Here is a 19,318-nt window from a genome sequence, read left to right as displayed (position 1 = left end):
AAGAAGAAGAAGAAGAAGAAGAAGAAGAAGAAGAAGAAGAAGAAGAAGAAGAAGAAGAAGAAGAAGAAGAAGAAGAAGAAGAAGAAGAAGAAGAAGAAGACGGGTCCTTGCTCTGCTCTCTGAAGTTGGTGGTTTTCTTGCAGACATTTCATGACCCAACTAGGGAACGTTATCAGTTTTAGAAGGGAGGGGGGAGAAGAGGAGGGGGAGGAAGAGGAGGAGGAGGATGACTGTAGGGCCCTTGGTGCCCTCTGAGCTGGGTGGTTTTCTTGGAGACGTTTCATGACCCAACTAGGGAACATCATCAGTGCTAGAAGGGAGGAGGAGGAGGAGGAGGAGATATCAGCCAGGTTCTGGCAATCCAGGGCTGTCAATCCACCCCCAATTCCTGAGGTCCAGCTGCTGCTTGGGCCGAGCCTTCCAGAGCACAGTCTAGAATTCAGCCCCCAAACCCAGCCTGGGTGTCCCCACCACACTCTCCTGTGGCAGTCAATTCTGGCCACGGGAGTGGAATGCAAAGTTCTCCGCCACCACCCGCTCAGCTGTGAACGGGCGTGGGGCTTTCCCTTCCCAAAGTGTCCAGCAGTGGCCAATCAGTCATTCAGGCCAGGGCTACTGAGTTGATGAGCCCCAGGCCCGTTTAGTGCAAGACCCTGGTCTGGTGGGAATGAGCAGGCAGGAAGGCTGCTGGTCTTTCAGTTTTGGTTTATAAGGCGGAGCGGATGTTGAAGAACATGTTACAGGAACGTCACCCCCAACACAAAGGAGATCTCCTGGCTTCCTTCTGACTTCCTGGAACGGCTTCTTCTCGTTCCCAGTAAGGGCAGCTGCGCAGGAAGAGCGATTCTCCAGCTTGCACCCCGGGCTGCCCATCTGACCTTGGAGCTTCTAAGGGCGCAGCCCCTTCCTTCCTTCCTTCCTTCCTTCCTGGGAGAAGACAGGAGATGTGGTGTCCCTACTCCAAAGCAGCTGATTCTTCCCCAGAGGGAGAGCCGGTGGCCACGGCCCCCGTCGCAGGCGCGTGCCCCAACCCCTTCAAGCGCAGCACGAACCAGGGTAGGAGCACCGGGGCTTCCTCCATCAGGGTCTGCAAGCCCTGCTCCATCTGCACCCAGGCCTGGATGGCCTTGGGGCTGGACAGGGCGGCCACCATTTCCGGCCTCTGCATCTGCTGATAAAAATGCTGCAGCTGCTGCTGGAGGTGGTCCTGCCGGGCAGCCTGCGTCTCTTGGGAGGCGAGCAGTGCGTCCTGCATGAGGGAGAGCAGCACGCGCTGGGTGTAGGCGTTGCAGAGGTTTACAATTAGGGCCTGGATACCCCCTACATTGCACGGTCCTGCCCCAGGGCTGGGCACAAGGCTGGGCAGGGAGGACCCGAGAGGATCCTGAAGGCGGTTGAAGATGCCACCTTCATCGTTGCTTGAGTTGTTGGTGCAAAACCTCCCGTAGCTGTTGGAGATGGGGAAAGAGCCCGGAGGGCCTCCTGGGTGAAATCCCTCGCCACCCCTGACCTTGTGCTCTGGACAAGGGTTCCTGGCCAGGGTGACATAAGGGCTAGAGGTGGCAAGGAGGTCCTGGCCTGCATTCGGCCCTGGCTCCTGAACCTCACTGTTGAGTTGCCTCAAGGGGTTGTCCCCACCAGGAGTGTTGTTCTGAACACTAATCAGGAGTGGCTCTGGATTCTTAAGGTCCTGTTCCACCTCAGGGTTCTTTGCCAGGTCCATAATTTCTCTCATCTTGTCCAAGATCACCCGCATGATGCCCATGTTGTTCAGGATGTGGCAGATGGCAGGGAACTGCTGAGCCAGCTGCTGGATCTCTGGGTTGGCCAAGATCAGCTGCCGTACCTTCTGAACAATCATCTCGGAGGTTGGCGCCTGATGCCACTCAAGGCTGGAGGGATTTGTCTCCGGGGGCCCCCACGAACCCCGAGAGACTGGGTTCAAGGCGGACAGGCTCAGGCTGGTGCCCACTGGTGCCAGGGCACAGCTTGAGGGCCTGGGCACGTAGGATGACTGAGTAGAGCCTTCTGGGTCTCTCTTCAGGGATCGGATGACCAGGTGGACAGTCATCCCATCACTGACCCCGCATTGCTGGAGGGTGTGCTGGTCCTTCAAGATCCTCCCAAAGAACACGAGCACCACCTGGCACGGCTCACAGGTGAAGTGCTCGGAAAGTTTCTCCTTGACCCGCCGGATGGTGGTTTCCCGAGGCAGCATGAACTGGGCGCTGCCCTTGGGAGACTTTGCGGTGATGCAGATGAAATTGGGGCTGGGGGCCAGGGCGGGGCAGCCGTGAGCGGCGCCCTCTTGGTGCATGTTCAAGGTCTCCGTGGCGCATGGAGCAGCCGGAGGAGGAAGAGGAGGAGAAGGGGGCCTGCCTAGGAGAAACACGACAGGGGTCTCTTGCCTGGCTGGACAAAAGGAATTGGTGGGTGTCACGTCTCCGAGATGGATGAGCTTTCTGTGTTGGAAGGCAAACCGACACCCTGAGAGCAAAGCCAGGGTGGATGTCAGAGCCCCCTCCCAGGCCTCCTTTTCTCTCCCCCTCCTCTTACCTTCCTTCCTTCCTCCCTTCTTGCTGTGCCAGGGAGCTGCTGTCTCTTCACTATCCCAGCCAGGTGGGGGGCATCACTGTGACATCGCCAGGGATGTCACTCCATGGCCAAGCTGGTCAAAAGGGCGCCCAGGAGCCAGTCTGGGGTCCTGAGCTGACGGGCAAGGCTGGCTGGGCTCTTGCCCACCTCTTCTCCGGATTGGAGGGCTCGGGAAACTGGGGGTGGGTGGATTCTCGAGGTTGAGGAGGTTTATCTCTCCAGAAGATGGAATACAACTTCATCACTCTAGCACAAGTTGGCTGGAAGTGATGGAAACTGGTTGCCCAGATCTGCCATCCCATAATAGACTGGGTGATAGGCTTCCCAGAGGGAGAAACATCTGAGAAAGATGTGTCTCTGCTGATTGAGCCCCTACGAATCCCCCCAAAATATGCCTTTTTGGGGAAGGATCAATAACTCAGTTTACTGTTATATTCTGATTGAACACGAAGCTCCATCTGAGAGTTTGACAGTGGAGTCCGTGATCCAGGGAAGGGATGGGCTCCCTGCGGGGGGTGCTCAGACACGTTGCCACCAAACAGCTGGCCTAGATACTGTATGCAGGAAGGGCCCTTGACGTGGAATGGAATGGAATGGAATAGAATAGAATAGAATAGAATAGAATAGAATAGAATAGAATAGAATAGAATAGAATAGAGAATATGGAATAGAATAGAATAGAATAGAATAGAATAGAGAATATGGAATAGAATAGAATAGAATAGAATAGAATAGAATAGAATAGAATAGAATAGAATAGAATAGAAAATATGGAATAGAATAGAATAGAATAGAATAGAATAGAGAATATGGAATAGAATAGAATAGAATAGAATAGAATAGAGAATATGGAATAGAATAGAATAGAATAGAATAGAATAGAATAGAATAGAAAATATGGAATAGAATAGAATAGAATAGAATAGAATAGAATAGAATAGAATAGAATAGAAACTGGAATGAAAGAATATAGAATAGAATAGAATAGAATAGAATAGAAAAGAAAATATGGAATAGAATAGAATAGAATAGAATAGAGAATATGGAATAGAATAGAATAGAATAGAATGGGACCTTGGAGGTCTTCTAGTCCAGCCCCCTGCTCAAGCAGGATAACCTATACCATCTCAGACAAGTGACTGTCCAGCCTCTTCTTAAAAACTTCCAGTGTTGGAGCATTCACCGCTTCTGGAGGCAGGTAGTTCCACTGGTTAATTGTCCTCACTGTCAGGAAGTTTCTCCTTAATTCCAGGTTGCTTCTCTCCTTGGTTAGTTTCCAACCGTTGTTTCTCATCCTGCCCTCTGGTGCTTTGGAGAATAATTTGACCCCCTCTTCTTTGTGGCAGCCCCTCAGATACTGGAACACTGCTATCATGTCTCCCCTATTTCTTCTTTTCTTTAGACTAGCCAGACCCAAGTCCCACAGCCGTTCTTCGTGTGTTTTAGTCTCCAGGCCTTTGATCATCTTAGTTGCTCTTCTCTGAACTTTTTCCAAGGTCTCAACATCTTTTTTGTAGTATGGTGACCAAAATTGGCTGCAGTATTCCAGGTGTGGTTTTAGTAGGGTTTTATAAAACGGTACTAATACTTCGTGTGATCTTGATTCTATGCCTCTGTTTATACAACCCAGGATTATATTCAGTAATCTGAATCCATATCCTTCTATAGCCTCCCAGAGTCACTTGGTTGAGTTGGGCAGCTATAGAAAATGAAGGAAGGAAGGAAGGAAGGAAGGAAGGAAGGAAGGAAGGAAGGAAGGAAGGAAGGAAGGAAGGAAGGAACAAACAGTACTCTTTGATACATACAGCACTTTGCTGAACCCAACTAGGTCAACCATATTATGACTCACACAGCACACAAAGGGAAAGGCTGGGTCCCTCACAACACGCTGGACATTAAATCTTAAAATCTAGTGTGTTGTTGTGTGGGCTTAGCCACCAGCTTTACACAATCTCAAGGTTGCTATGTTCAGCTATCTGAAAGGAAGAGAAGGCGAGCTGCTTCGGATGGACTTGCTCGGCTGTGAAGAACAGGACTGGGCCCTGCCAGGGGTCCTCAGAAGCTTTACAAAATGGCGTCTGCACAAATCCTTCCATTTCATCCCTCCACAGCCAAGCAGGAGAGACAGGATGAAATAAAGCAGCAAAAAAACCCCTCTCCTTGCCCTCCCCTTAGCTCCGTTGGCAGGGGTCCAACTCCACTTGTGCCCCTGTGGGTTTTTACTTGGCATTATGGGCGCCTGCTTCTGCAGCTCTGTGTGTGTGTGCACGCATGTGGAACACACATTGACCAGCGGGAACCCTCTGGGGACTGCAAGGTCCTGTTGCCAGCCTCAGGCAGACGTTGTCCTCTCGCTCTTCCTCCTCCGGGGTCTCCCAACTATGAGCTAGTCGAGCCAAGCCCCCCCTGGGTCAGGTAGGCATGTGGGCCCTCGGCAGGATGTCTGCCACGACAGTGGTCTCCTGTGGGTCGGTGCAGTTATCATCCTCCACCACATCTGTGGCCACTATGTTTTTAGAATAACAGACTTGGAAGGGACCTTGCGGGCATCTAGCCCAACCCCCTACCCAAGCAGGAGACCCCCACCCCATTTCTGACAGATGGCAGCTCAGTCTCTCCTTGAAAGCTTCCACGGATGAAGCTCCCACAACCTCTGAAGGCAAACAGTTCCATTGGTTAATTGTTCCGTCAGGAAATGTCTCCTTATTTCTAAATTGAGTCTCTCCTTGATCAGTTTCCATCCGTTATTCCTTGTCTGGCCCTCAGGTGATTTGGAAAATAGTCCGACCCCCTCTTCTCCGTGACAGCCCCCTCAAATATTGGAAGGCTGCTATCCTGTGTAATAATAATAATGATGATGATAAAGTTGGAAGGGACCTTGGAGGTCATCTAGTCCAACCCCCTGCTCAGGCAGGAAACCCTATACCATTTCGGACAAATGGCTGTCCAGTTTCTTCTTAAAAACTTCCAGTGTTGGCGCATTCACCGCTTCTGGAGGCAGGTAGTTCCACTGGTTAATCGTTCTAACTGTCAGGAAGTTTCTCCTTAGTTCCAGGCTGCTTCTCTTCTTGATGAGTTTCCATCCGTTGCTTCTTGTCCTGCCTTCGGGCGCTTTGGAGAAGAGCTTGACTCCCTCTTCTTTGGGAGATACTGGAGATACTGGAAGACTGCTATCCTGTCCCCCCTCGTCCTTCTCTTCCTTAAACTAGACGTACCCAATTCCAGCAACCATTCCTCATATGTTTTAGCCTCCAGTCCCCTGATCATCTTTGTTGCTCTTCTCTGTACTCTTTCTAGAGTCTCAACATCTTTTTTACATCTGGTCCTTCTCCTCACTAGACCAGTCACGCCCAGTTCCTGTAGCCGTTCTTCCTATGTTTCAGCCTCCAGTCCCCTGATCACCTTGGCTGCTCTTCTCTGCCAAGGCTGTTCCCCCAGCAGGAGGAAATCAAAGGCCTTTGGACAGGTGAAAGGGCGCTCTGGATGTCCATCACCAGACCAGTGGCCACCACTACGGACTATTGCGACATCTGTGGAGACTCTCAGCCATCTGGCTCACGATTGTCCCAAAGGTGCTTTTTTCCAAAAGGCAACTGGACTTGCTTGTGTTTTTTTTTCCCCTTGAAAACTTTAGAACTGAAGAAACTTCTTGGATGAGAAGCGGAACATTTTCAAGGAAAAAAAATCAAGGAAGTCCAGTTACCTTTTGTAAAACCACCTTTGGGATAACTATTGCACTGATTTCCTGTGCTGGACCGGATTGTAGCCAGCTAGAACTGTGTTAGAATATTTAGCATTTACAGGGTTAATGTTGTATCATTGAGAGAACTGTATGTAAGAACATATAGCATTTAAAGGGTTAAATGCCCTTTCCTTAAGAGATGGCTTATGGGTAACGTAGTTTCAGTTGTTAGTTAATCCCAGGGGTAGGCAACCTTGGCTCTTTTATGACTCGTGGACTTCAACTCCCAGAATTCCTGAGCCAGCACAGCTGGCTCAGGAATTCTGGGAGTTGAAGTCCACGAGTCATAAAAGAGCCAAGGTTGCCTACCCCTGGTGGTCTCCAGGAATCAAGAATGATGCAAAGGCACACAAAGACACACACACACACACACACATACTGGCTGGGTCTTGGTACTTTTATCCATCAGATCTTTGCACATGGTTGTGTTTGTGCATGCTCTCCTGCCATTCTAATCCCATGCCCCGGTGGGTTCAGATGGACACCACACACTGGGGATGAACCTTCAAGGTATGGTTCACTAAACTCACTCTCCAGAAGACCAGAAAGGTGGTTTGCTGGCCAAGACATGAGGAAGTTCCCTTCCATTCAGACACAGATTCTCTTTTCTGAGTCATTCGGTGTTCTTGGCAGGAGATATTAGAGACCGTGCAGCCGGAAGGATACCATGACTGAGTAAGAGTTGGAATCAGAATAGACTGGAAGGGACCTCAAGCAGGAGACCCTACGCCATTTCAGGCAGGTCCTGCCTTAATCCCAGAGGATTACGGCAGGCTCAGGAATTCTGGGATTTGAAGTCCACGAGTCATAAAAGAGCCAAGGTTGCCTACCCCTGCTTAATCCTATAGTTTATCTAGTTAAGTGGGAGGAGTTTAAAAGTTTATTGCAGGACATCCTGGCTTTGTGCCATTGTATTATCTCTCTGCATGGATCCGTGCCAGCCTGTAACCTTTACGCAGGATGGTGGAGTCCATTATTCCTTTACCTATGAGAATGAACAATATCCTAATGACCAGACGTATCTTCTGCATAGTAAGTCTCTGCCTAGAATTCCTGGACAATAAATATTGTTTTAAAAATCGTTCTCATTGAGTTTATGCTGTCCGGACCAGAACTATAAAGCAACCCAGTTCATGGTTCCGGAATATTTTCAGTGATTCGTTGCAAGAGATGGGAGCGTGGGAAAAAAATGAGGAGGCTGCTCCCCCCCCCTCGGTGAAAGATTGCAAGACCAGCCCAGATTTCTCTTCTTGGAAAAAAGGGCCAAACTCCCCGACTGTGGTTAGAGGTTTTGGCCCTTTTGCCAAGAAGCGGACTCGACCTTAAGGGCCAGAAGCCCGGCGCAGGGCCCAGCCAGAGGCAAGAGGAGACGTGCTGAAAGATTTAAAGCTTTTAATCAGAAACCATGAAATCCATTCCTTTATGAAGCTCTCACATCTGCACAGAAGCTGCCCCGAAAGGGCCCCATCCACTCCGCCGAAGGCTCAGCCCCGCGGCTTCAGAGCTTGTATGTCTGCTGCTTCGAAGAGGCTTGCCCCGAGCAGCCCCGCAGGCGGACACGGAGGGGGGGGCTGCAGAAGAAGTCATCGGCTGCCAAACTCTGCCAGATCTCAGGGGCAGAGAAGCCCTCCTCCTCCTCCTCCCCTGCCCCAGAAGGGGGGACCATGTCGCAGAGGGACGTGATGGAAGACGACCTCCGGGCGGGGCGTTCTGATCGGCGGCGCCTCTCCAGCGCCGGCTCGTCGGTCGCCAGGGCCTGCAACCTCTGCTGAATTTCCAGCAGTGCCTGGATCTCTTTCGGGCTCCAGCTTGCCAGAAGGACATCTGTGTTTTGGATCTGCTGCAAGAGCGTGGGGATCTGCTCCCGGGAGTTTCTGGATCCAGCCACGTACTTCTGGGCAGCCTTGCCCGCCCCCTCTGAGCCGAGACCCTGACCGGTGGGGTTCCTGGAGGGGCTGCTGGCCATGCTCTGCACGAGGTGCTTGATGATCTGATGGAGCAGGTTCTTCACCGCTGCTGAGGCCAGCTGGCCTGTTTCCCCTCGCACGTTGCCACTTTCCCCTTTGCTGTGGTCATGGCCGACAGCCGTGCCAACGTTCTGGCCACCGGACCTCGGGGGCCAGAGTTTGGGGGAAGGCAGCTGCTGCCTGGCCCGCCCAGACTTCCCGCCCTGCTCAAAGGAGGGCTGGTGGCCCCCGAGGGCTCCTGGCAAGACGGTGGGGGCAGATCTTTTGAGGAGGGCCTTCCGCACCAGGCCCTGCAGCTCCATCAGCACGTCCTGCAAGGCCGTGTTGCTGTCTCCACTGGGGACGCTCCCGGGACAAGGGTGAGCCTGGGGTGGGGACTTGATGATTTCCCTCAGAGCAGCCGGGTTCTTGACCAGCTCCGACACCAACCTCCTGCCTTCAGCAGAGCTGAAGACCTGGATGATCTCAGGAGCCCTCTCTATCACTCGCCGCACCTGGAGGCTCTTGGTGGCCAGCTCCTTCATCAGATCAGGACTGGAGACTTTGCTCTGGATGAAGGGGCTCTCCAAAAACTGCAGCATCAGGTCAGGATTGGATATCAGCTGGAGCTGGAATTCCATGAAATTGGCGGTGTTCAGGCCCAGACTGGCCGCCAGATCCCGCAAACCGTCACTCGCAAAAATGCCGCTCCTGGGGGCTTTGGGGTCTGGGCCCAAGTCAGCTGGAAGAGTGGGCACCCGCCGGGGTGGACCTGCTTGTTGGGACCGGACAACGACATAAACAGCAGCGTTGCTGTCCAGATGGATCCCATGCTGGGCTAGGGACTTGTGGTCTTTTAAGATCCTTCCAGTGTAGACCAGCACAATTTGGGAAGGAGGAGAGGACAAGTGCCGGGCTACGTGCTCCTTGAATTCCCTCACCAGCATGTCCTTGTGGACTAGAAACTCTTCCTTCTGCCAGGGCGCCTTCACAATTATCCGGACAACCTGTGGCTCTTTGGTGGATCTGAAGTCAACGCCTGGAATGATCTGGCTTTCAACCATAATGCCCCAAAGTTTTTCCTCTCTCTTCTGGGAAAAGAACGAAGGCCAAGTGGGTAGCAAGCAGGGATGAGAGCTCTCCCTTGGCTGTGGCCGGTCAGAGTCAGAGCGCGCTGCTCATCCCAGCCCAAAGTGCCCCTGCCCGGCTTCCTCACTCTGCCCACGTGCAAGCTATGGGTCTCCTCTTCTACCCGCGTCTCTCCCCCGCCCACAGAGGCACCACGCCAACCTTCTGAGGCGGAATCCGTGCTCTGTGATGTCACTGTGGAGGCCACTGGCTGGACCTCTGCCCAGTCTTCTAGGCTGCCCAGGGGGAGTTCCATGGGCCGGGACCCCTCCTTCTGCAAGCCACAGGTCATCCTTGATGGGCTCAAACCCCCTCAGCCCTCCTATGGCATCCCAGCGCAAAGTTCATTGTGTCCTCAGAAGACAACACAAGAGTTGCAGGTCCTGCACCTTCTTCCCACAACTGGTGCTGGGCAGGAAATTGAGTGGAACGGTCACAGGCTCAACGCACAGCACGACCGTGGAGGTTTCCCCTCAACCGTCAGCAGTTCACCCCCCTCTTCAGGTAGAGTCCCACAGTTCACCCCCATTAACAGGGTCTTCAAGCAAGAGCCTCACTGAAGTTGGAATTACAGTTGATGGCACGGCAGCCAAACCCCTCGGCTCTCTCCAGCGTGGTGCCATCTAAGCTTTACAAAACCTCAGTCAGGCCACACCTGGAATACAGCATCCAGTTTTGGTCACCACACTACAAAAAAGATGTTGAGACTTTGGAAAAAGTGCAGAGAAGAGCAACGAAGATGATTAAAGGCATCTTAAGACAAAAACATACAAAGAACGGCTACAGGACTTGGGTATGGCCAGCCTAGAGAAAAGACGGACCAGGGGTGACATGGTAGCAGCCTTCCAGTATATTTTGAGTACAACACATTTTTGGGGTAGTCTAATACCCTCTAAATACAAATTTTAACCTCAAATCCATCAATACCATTTTAACATGAAAAGAAGGACTAAGGGGGACATGATAGCAGTCTTCCAGTATCTCAGGGGCTGCCCCAAAGAAGAAGGAGTCAAGCTATTCTCCAAAGCACCTGAAGGCAGGACAAGAAGCAACGGATGGAAACTAATCAAGGAGAGAAGCAACCTGGAACTAAGGAGAAACTTCCTGACAGTCAGAACAATTTACCAGTGGAACAACCTGCCTCCAGAAGTTGTGGGTGCTCCATCATTGGAGGTTTTTAAGAAGAGACTGGACAGCCACATGTAGGGCAGGGGTGGGCAACCTGGGATCTTTTATGACTCGTGGACTTCAATTCCCAGAGAGAGAGCCAGTGAGGCACAGAAGTCGGCCTGGGGCAAAACAAGGAAGGGAAGGGGGGAGTCTCTGGCGTTCTTCTGCTGGGCCCCAATTCACCTAGTTCCCTCTTGTGGTTCTGCAGGGGGGGTGTCCCCTCGGGTTTTTGTGCTCACATCTGTCCAGCGGCCCCCACCTTCATGCACAGCATCGCAAGGCAAAAGGGCAGGAGCCCATCACGGGAGTTTGGGATGTGCACAGCCCCCTCCCCCAAGGCTTTCAAGCGATCTATAGAAAAGACCACCCAATTGGGGAAGGGCGGGGCAAAAAGGCCCAGCCCATCCAAACCCTTTCCGGGGACAACTTCCAGGAGGAGGGCAGAGGAGGTACCCAGCCACCCTCACCCCCTCGCAGCCAAAGAGGCACCAGTGGCTGAGACAGAAGAGCCTGGACTGAACGGGGGTGGGGTGGGGGGGCCTGTCCAGTGCTCTTGGTCTCAGAGAGGCCAGCCAGAGAGATCCGGAGAGACCACAAGCAGGACAAGAGAAGGGCAGCTGACCGCTCTCCCGCCCACCCACCCAGGCAGCTGCCTGCAGCCCCCCTTCTGACTCCAGGGAACAGGCACCACACCAGGCATGGACGGGCAAGGACCGGGCAGCTTTAATGGATCTGCAGCCACAATGACCACTGCAACGAGGCATTTCCCCCACGGAGAAGACGGCCTGGAAGAGCAACTGCACCACAAGAGTTCTTACTGCTCCTGACCTGGGAGTCCATCTCCTTCCCTTGAGAGGGAGGCAGCTCTCACCCTGTAGCTGCCTTCAGCCCAGGTCCTCCCTCAGAGTTCGGCTGAGGCGGTCCAGGGTTCAGAAGCAGGTCCTCCCCCTCTGGGAGAGCATACGGATGACCCGTTCCCGGATCTGCTTCGTTCGGACCCCGTAGACAATGGGGTTGAGCATGGGCGGCACAATCACGTAGAGGTCAGCCAACAAGATGTGGATCCAGCTAGGGATGTTGTGGCCGAAGCGATGGGTGAGGAAGGAGAAGAAGGCCGGCGTGTAGAATAAGAGGATGACCGAGATGTGGGAGCCGCAGGTGCGCAGAGCTTTGCGCCGGGCTTCCTTGCAGGCCAGCTGGAAGACAGCCCGGAGGATCAAGGCGTATGAGGCGGCAATGAGCACCACGTCAACGCCAGAGGACAGGAGGGTCGTGGTGAAGCCGTACCAGATGTTGGCGGTGATGTCCCCGCAAGCCAGGCGGGCAATGCCCATGTGCTCACAATAGGTGTGCGGCATTGTGCTGTGGCCACAGTAGGGCAGCCTCTTCAGGAGGAAGATGGGGGGGAACATGATTGCGAGCCCCCTGACGACGGCGGCGATGGCCACCTTCCCTATCGCGGAAGGCGTGAGGATGGTCATGTAGCGCAGTGGGTCACAAACCGCCACGTAGCGGTCAAAGGCCATGGCCAGCAGGATGGTGGACTCTGCAATGAAGCTGAAGTGGGTGAAGAACATCTGGGCGATGCACGCGTCAAAGGAGATCTTCCTGGACCCGAACCAGAAGATGGCCAGCATCTCCGGCACCGTGGAGGTGGACAGCATGAGATCAGCTACTGCCAGCATGGCCAGGAAGAGGTACATGGGCTGGTGGAGGCTGCGCTCTGTGGCGATGAGAAAGAGGAGAAACACGTTTCCCATGAGGGCCACCACATACATCAGGCAGAAGGGGACAGAGATCCAGACGTGAGATGCCTCCATGCCGGGGATTCCCGTCAGGACGAAGGTTATGGGGTCAAAGCGGCTGTCGTTAAGGGCGGCCATGGGGGAGCAGCTTTGTCCAGTGGGGTCCTGGTTCCTGGACAGAGAAGACAAAGCGAGAATCCGAGCATCAGCCCTCTTTGCAAGCCATCTCAGGAGGTTCTGAGCAAGAGGACCCAGGCCAGGACTGGTGAGAAGAACAAGGAGGAGGAGGAGGAGGAGGAGGAGGGATGCCCTCCTCACATGGTCTAGAGCAGAAGGAAGAAGTGCCTCCAAGTTCTCCACCTCTTCAGTTTTTAGTCTGGGTTCTCCTTTCAGCTGCTTCTCTTTCTCAGGGCTCTGGAACGGAGCTCCCCTCCTGGAAGGGCCAGTCCAGGTCCTATCCTGGCCCCCCACTGGTGGGAGTTTCAACTCCCCCTTTGGCTCAGGACTACAGCCGAGCCTCAGAGGCCTGGTGGACTTGCCAACGAGATGTCTGGCCCAGCACCTGGGCTGCACCCACCTCTTTGCCTCCCAGCCCACCCAACCTCAGGACCCATATTGCACTGCTCTCTCCTACCTGTGCACGACTCTCGCTCCACCCTTCCTGGCCAGCTCCACCACCTCCAGCGCACACTGGAGGACTCCGCTTGCTGGCCTGGGCTCCCTCTGGGCTGCCGGCACTGTCTTTCCCGAGCGCCTGGGTGCCGCCTTCCTTCTTTCTCCTTCACAGCAGCAACTGGACGTCCGGCTGAGTCTCTCCGTTTATGCTGTTGCTTTCTCGCACCAAAGTCACCCTGTGGTCAGGACACATCTCTAAAAATGTACATTCGGTCCCTCCTGCTCTCTGCAGCTTGCGAGGCAGCTAGCCCAGAACCCACCCCAGCCTGCTAAGAAGCGGAGGCAGCCGGCATCAGGGAAGGTGCCGAGGGAGGGAAGCCCGTCCTACCGGCTGGGAGGCAGAAAGGCTGAGCGGGTTAGGAATTCCACCCTGCAAAAGCTTCAGAAATGATTAACCGGGTCGTTAGGGGGGCGCCCCGGGCTGTTCCAGACCCGTTTGGGAAACGCGTCCCCCCCCCGCCCAGGATGAAGAGGCCCTGCCAAAGTAAACCCACTCCATCTTCCCCGTGACTCTCGCTTTAAGACGCGTCCTTGGCTCAGTTCAGCAGATTGTGGGGATGCAGCCTCAGCCGCTTCCCTGACCCGGGGAAGCGGGGAAGGGAGCCGGGGGCAGAAACCCGACGTCTCCCAGCGGCTGGAGACCCACCCGGGATGTCAGCCGGCTCTGGATCCCGGCTAGCGGGGTAAGGGGTCCTTCGAGGGCAGCCAAAAGCGCCTTTCCCTTCCCGCCAAGGCCCCCGATTGCCCCCCATCTCTTCTTGCACAGATTCCCGCCCAAGGCGGCAGGCGAGCCGTCCGGTGACCGCGCAGCCGGCGAGGATCTCTGCCCGGCGGAAGGGTCGCCTCCCCCGACCCTCCGGCCAGGCTCAGGACCCGAGTCCCGGGCCCGCCCCGTCTGCGCAAAGCTCCGCCGCCCGGGCTCTTCCCGGCTTCCAGCTGCGACGCGCCGGACGCCGCGGGGCTCCCACCCCCACCCGGGCAAAGGGAGCCCCCGGCGGGCCCGCTGCAGGCTCGAGGCTCGGGCGCGGCCCTCGGAGCTGCCTCGGCCGTCCCGGCGCCCAGGTGAGGCGCCCAGGTGAGGCGGGCGGGGTCCCGGGCGGTGCGGGCTCACCGGTGGCTGCGAGGCGCCTCCGGGGCNTGCTGCGCTGCTTCCCGGCTGCCTTGCGGAGCGTTGTGACAAGCTACAATCTTGAGCTCCTTTACACGAGGTTAAAAGCCAGGAAGAAAATAGGGTTGCCAGGTGTCCACTATTTGAGTGGACAGTCCACTTTTTTCACATTATGTTCACTATTTTTTTTTCACAAAATAGTGGACATTTTTTTTATTCAAAAGCTTTAGGATGAAATGGTACGTAATCTAAAGCTGTACAGTCTACTTTTTTTACTACTTAACCCCCCCCCCACACCGCTTGTCCACTATTTTTTGGAAGCAGACCTGGCAACCCTAGAAGAAAACTCAACCAGGGTGAACGAAGAGCTTCTAGCCCAGGGGACCGGAAATGGGGGAGGGGGGCGGAGGGAGAGCTTCGAGGCCCTTGTGGCAAAGAGCGTCATAAATGGGTACAGGGGGTCCAAAGCAGAGACAAAAGAACCCCCCCCCCCATATCACAACGTATTCTGCTGAGTTTTACCTGTGCTAGGCCTGGAAAAGACTAAGAAACGCACAGAGCACACTAGACTCTAAGCCAGGGGTCCGCAAAGCTGGCTGAGGAATTCTGGGAGTTGAGGTCCACAAGTCTTAAAGTGGCCAAGGTTGAGGACCCCTGCAGTCTAAGCCCAGGTTAACATTATTACATAACTCAACAGTGTCGCTTGACAGTGACATGGGTAGTATATCAATCAATCTTTATTTATTTATTTATTTATTTATTAATTTAATTTATATCCCGCTCTTCTCCTTACGGACTCAGGGCGGCTAACAACCAGATAAAACACTAATCCCCAAAAACTACAATTTAAAAACATAAGTAAAAACAAATATTAGTAATTTGGTCAAGTTAATATAAAATTGCTTTAAGACCCCATTAAAATTTTCCCCTAGGACAGTCCTGCAAGTTGGAATAGCCATGTCTTAAGGGCGCGGCGGAAGGAAGGGAGATCAGGGATCACCCTGATCTCTGGGGGCAGCTCATTCCAGAGGGTGGGAGCTCCCACCGAGAAGGCCCTCCCCCTTGGGGTCGCCAGCCGGCACTGTCTGGCCGACGGCACCCTGAGGAGACCCACCCTGTGGGAGCGTACAGGCCGATGGGAGGTAATCTGTGGCAGAAGGCGGTCTCGAAGATATCCTGGTCCGCTGCCATGGAGCGCCTTGAAGATGATGGTCAGCATCAATCAATCAATCAATCAATCAATCAATCAATCGAACTGCTCACCTATAGTATCACTTGACAGTGAGATGGGTGGCATATCTATAAATAAACAAACAAACTATTCACCTGACACGGGATATCCCAGCCAATAAACCACAAGACAGGGGGGTCCTTGGTGCTCTCTGAGCTTGGTGGTTTTCGTGCAGATGTTTTATTACTAAACTATCATCAGCACTGATGATGTCACCTAGCTGGGTCATGAAACGTCTGCAAGAAAACCACCAGACTCAGAGAGCACCAAGGACCCCTCATTTCAACCCTGAGCTGCAAATACTCACTTCTATAAAGCGGAGGATGCTGTCTGCACCAAATTTGTAGGCAAAGATGGAGACATCAAACAGGATGCTGAGGATAAGAACGAGGGTGAGGATGAAGATGTAGCTGGTTCAGCCACAAAACAAACAAAAAAATAACTTTGGCCACTTCAAAAGCACCTGAAATGTTTTTCTTATTCGATGGAATTCATGTCAGAAGTTAGACTCAGAGTCGCCCAAACCGCAAGATGGATGGCAAATAAATCTGATAATAATAATACGGGCATCTGCCACATAACACCCCAGACTTAGCGATTGTCGATAAGAGGGGGAAAAAAGCCTGGATAGTGGAGGTGGCAGTGCCCGGAGACAGCAGAATAGAAGAGAAAGAATTGGAGAAGATAACAAAATATAAAGACCTGCAAACAGAAATAGAACGACAGGGGCAAAAGGGTAGCCCCAAATGTGATAGCCACCTTGGAAAAGTCTCTGGAAAAAAAGACTTTTCTTTTGGGTTTAATGAATAAAGAACCTGAAAAAAAAAATCTGGAACTTTGATGTTATGTATGTTGACAGCAGCAGGAATATTCTGCACAAAAATGGAAGGACACTTTGATTCCCACAATGGACAAACAGCTGCAAAAGTTGATGGGGTTAGCAGAGATAATCAAACTGCTTTGAGTAAAGAAAAGAAGACATTTTATTTCTACTTGGAAACCACTTTTGGACATTGTGCTTGAGGTGGGGGGAAAAATGAATCTTTGATTTTGGGTTTTGCTAATTAGATGGGTTCATTGTTATAGAAAGTATATATTATCCTATAAAAGTAAACAGTTGAAGTTCAGAAGGTCATAGAATAACAGAGTTGGAAGGGACCTTGGAGGTCTTCTAGTCCATCCCCCTGCTCAGGCAGGAAACCCTGTACCATTTATGTTATATGTTTTATGTTACTGCCTTATTCTACTGCACCAAAAGGAGTCCTAAGTCCCTACTTTCTTTTTCCCCTTTACACTTTTCTCTCTTCCCCTTTTCTCCCTTATTTTCCCATTACTTTAATTTTTTTATTTCTGTACTTTATATTTTGATAAATTAATAAAAATACTGAAGCAGGCGTAATAGGCGCCGTGGGTGCAATCCCGAAACATCTGAATTACCATCAGACAATTGCAAAAGGCAGCTTTACTCAAAACACTTTTCATCCTGCAACTATACCTTCAACACCATCAAACAACACATCTGCTTCTCCCAGGTCCTTGGAAAGGACTCGATAGGTGGTTAAAGAAAAAAAAAAAAAAAGGCCGAATCCAGTCTGAACATCAGGCTGACTGTGCAACGAACCAATAATAATAAACCCACAGCGTACCTGTATCAAAAGCTGAAGAACATTTTTGAAATGGATGCAGACTCTATCAAACCTGGACTAAAGAATTTGAATCTTCAATAGCCATCCGGTGGTTTTGCGCACAGAAATCAAATAAATAAAAAAATAAACATTCTTAGAAATGTTAGAATTATAGAACAGCAGAATTAGAAGGGACCTTGGTGGTCTTCCAGTCCAACCCCTTGCTCAAGCAGCAGAAAATATACCATTTCAGACAAGTGACTGTCCAGTCTCTCCTTAAAAACTTCTGGTGGCAAGTCGTTCCACTGGTTAATCGTTCTCTCTGTCAGGAAGTTTCTCCTTAGTTCCAGGTTGCTTCTCTCCTTGATCAGTTTCCATCCGTTGCTTCTTGTCCTACCTTCAGGCGCTTTGGGGAAGAGCTTGACTCCCTCTTCTTTGGGGCAGCCCCTGAGATACTGGAAGGCTGCTATCATGTCCCCCTTAGTCTTTCTTTTCATGTTAAAATGATATTGGTGGATTTGAGATTAAAACTTGTATTTAGAAGGTATTAAACCACCCCAAAAACATGCTGTACCCAAAAAGATGGATATTAGATTTCCTCTGCTGGAAAAGAGGAAAAAAATGAAGGTTTATTGACCCATACGATAAGGTCTTGTGAACTTTGATTACATTTCTGGAATACTACTTTAATGTATACAAGTAGATTTGTGGGGGAACCCTTAAATATTTATAGTGATTTATAATTTATAGATATTTATAGATATATACCTAAACTGTGGAATCTATGAGAAATTATGGCTGCACCAGGCACGGGGGATGGACAGAAGAATTAAATTGAGAAATTGGGAAAGTGATATTATTCCAGACATTAAAGAGTATTATTCTAAAAACAGCAATTTTTCTATTAATCCAAGCATTGTGTTTTCTTTGGCATAGATTTTATGATAGCTTATGATGATGCAGTGATATGATTAAGTATTTTTATTTTATTATAACTAGCATTATATGGTATCTTTTGTAATTAAGTGACTTCTATCAGCTTAATACACATGTTAAACTTTTAATTTGAACCCCAACCCTAATTCTTTACAATTGTAATTTGTTCAATTTGGGGGGGGGTCTTTAATGTTTGGGGGGGGGCGTCTTCTTGATCTTTCCTTTCTTTGGGTTGGTTACTCCAATGTTCTTATTCTTGTGCATTCTGGCACTTGGTTTATATTTTGTAACTTTCTAAAACAGTGTTTCTCAACCTTGACAATTTTAAGGCATGTGGACTTCAACTCCCAGAATTCCACAGCCAGCAATGCTGGCTGTGGAATTCTGGGAGTTGAAGTCCACATGCCTTAAAATTGTCAAGGTTGAGAAACACTGAATCTAAAATGTAGAATAAAGCTTGAAGAAATTAAAGACAGACAAACCCAAAATGGATTGTGAATCTCTGGCATATCTCCCTCCCGTGGAACCAGGAGATGCTGAATGTCTGTTTTAATTTTATTTAATTACATTTCATTATAAGATCAAAGTATAGAAGAAACAAAAGTTAGAAATATAGAAAAAAGAAAAAGTCTAAAGAGAGAGAGAGAAAAGACAATGACTTTTGACTTTCTTGGGTGCAGTAATTACAAAAATAATACAACATCAACCTTTTGCTTTGCGTCTCACAATATTCCAAGCCATTTCTATCGTTACGAATCTGTTCTAATCATCAGGAGATGCTGAATGTCCGAATGTGGTCATGGTGGACAGCAGGATGCTGGCTGATGCTGTGAAGGAACTTGCTGGGAAGGGAGAAAACGCGACTCTGGGAACTTCTGATTAATCAGAAGTCTGACAGCACCACTTGTGACGGTCCTAAAGCAAATCATGAAACGATCTATCTGTAAGCTTCTTCGTCACATTTTTTGAACGTGCTGATTGCAAACAACAGTGTGGATTTGTCAAGAGCAAGTTTTGCCACACTCATTTTCGCCTTTTACTGTAATTGGTCTACTTCTTTAGTAGAGTGTTGGAAATGCCAAAGATGCGATATATCTTAAGCTACATTGGTTAGTGGAACTCTTACAGTGACAGAGAGTTTAAAAGACCATCGTGTCGCAACCGATGGATCAATACTTGGTTAATCCCAAAAGAAGCTGACTCTGCACCTGTGGAAGGAAGGAAAGAAAGAAAGAAAGAAGGAAGGAAGGAAGGAAGGAAGGAAGGAAAGAAGGAAGGAAGGAAGGAAGGAAGGAAGGAAGGAAGGAAGGGCAATGGATGGAAACTCATCAAAGAGAGAAGCAACCTGGAACTAAATGGAAGGAAGGAAGGAAGGAAGGAAGGAAGGAAGGAAGGAAGGAAGGAAGGAAGGAAGGAA

The 19,318-nt window shown here is 50.9% G+C and overlaps 3 protein-coding genes across 3 annotated transcripts; all 3 read right to left on the bottom strand.

Moving 5' to 3' along the window:
• Positions 1 to 955: 955 nt before the first annotated feature.
• On the bottom strand, positions 956 to 2,317 carry LOC107298537 (ubiquilin-3-like). The gene has a single exon (XM_015827915.1). The coding sequence runs from the start codon at positions 2,315 to 2,317 to the stop codon at positions 956 to 958; it is 1,362 nt and encodes a 453-aa protein (XP_015683401.1).
• A 5,518-nt stretch (positions 2,318 to 7,835) lies between these two features.
• LOC114923499 (ubiquilin-1-like) lies at positions 7,836 to 9,347 on the bottom strand. The gene has a single exon (XM_029286559.1). The coding sequence runs from the start codon at positions 9,345 to 9,347 to the stop codon at positions 7,836 to 7,838; it is 1,512 nt and encodes a 503-aa protein (XP_029142392.1).
• A 2,163-nt stretch (positions 9,348 to 11,510) lies between these two features.
• LOC107298539 (olfactory receptor 52Z1-like) lies at positions 11,511 to 12,464 on the bottom strand. The gene has a single exon (XM_015827917.1). The coding sequence runs from the start codon at positions 12,462 to 12,464 to the stop codon at positions 11,511 to 11,513; it is 954 nt and encodes a 317-aa protein (XP_015683403.1).
• Positions 12,465 to 19,318: the final 6,854 nt, after the last annotated feature.

The sequence above is a fragment of the Protobothrops mucrosquamatus genome, unplaced genomic scaffold, assembly GCF_001527695.2.
Source record: "Protobothrops mucrosquamatus isolate PMUCROS unplaced genomic scaffold, P.Mucros_1.0 scaffold4062, whole genome shotgun sequence".
NCBI classification, from domain to species: domain Eukaryota; kingdom Metazoa; phylum Chordata; class Lepidosauria; order Squamata; family Viperidae; genus Protobothrops; species Protobothrops mucrosquamatus.
This window is presented reverse-complemented; position numbering and strand designations above follow the sequence as displayed.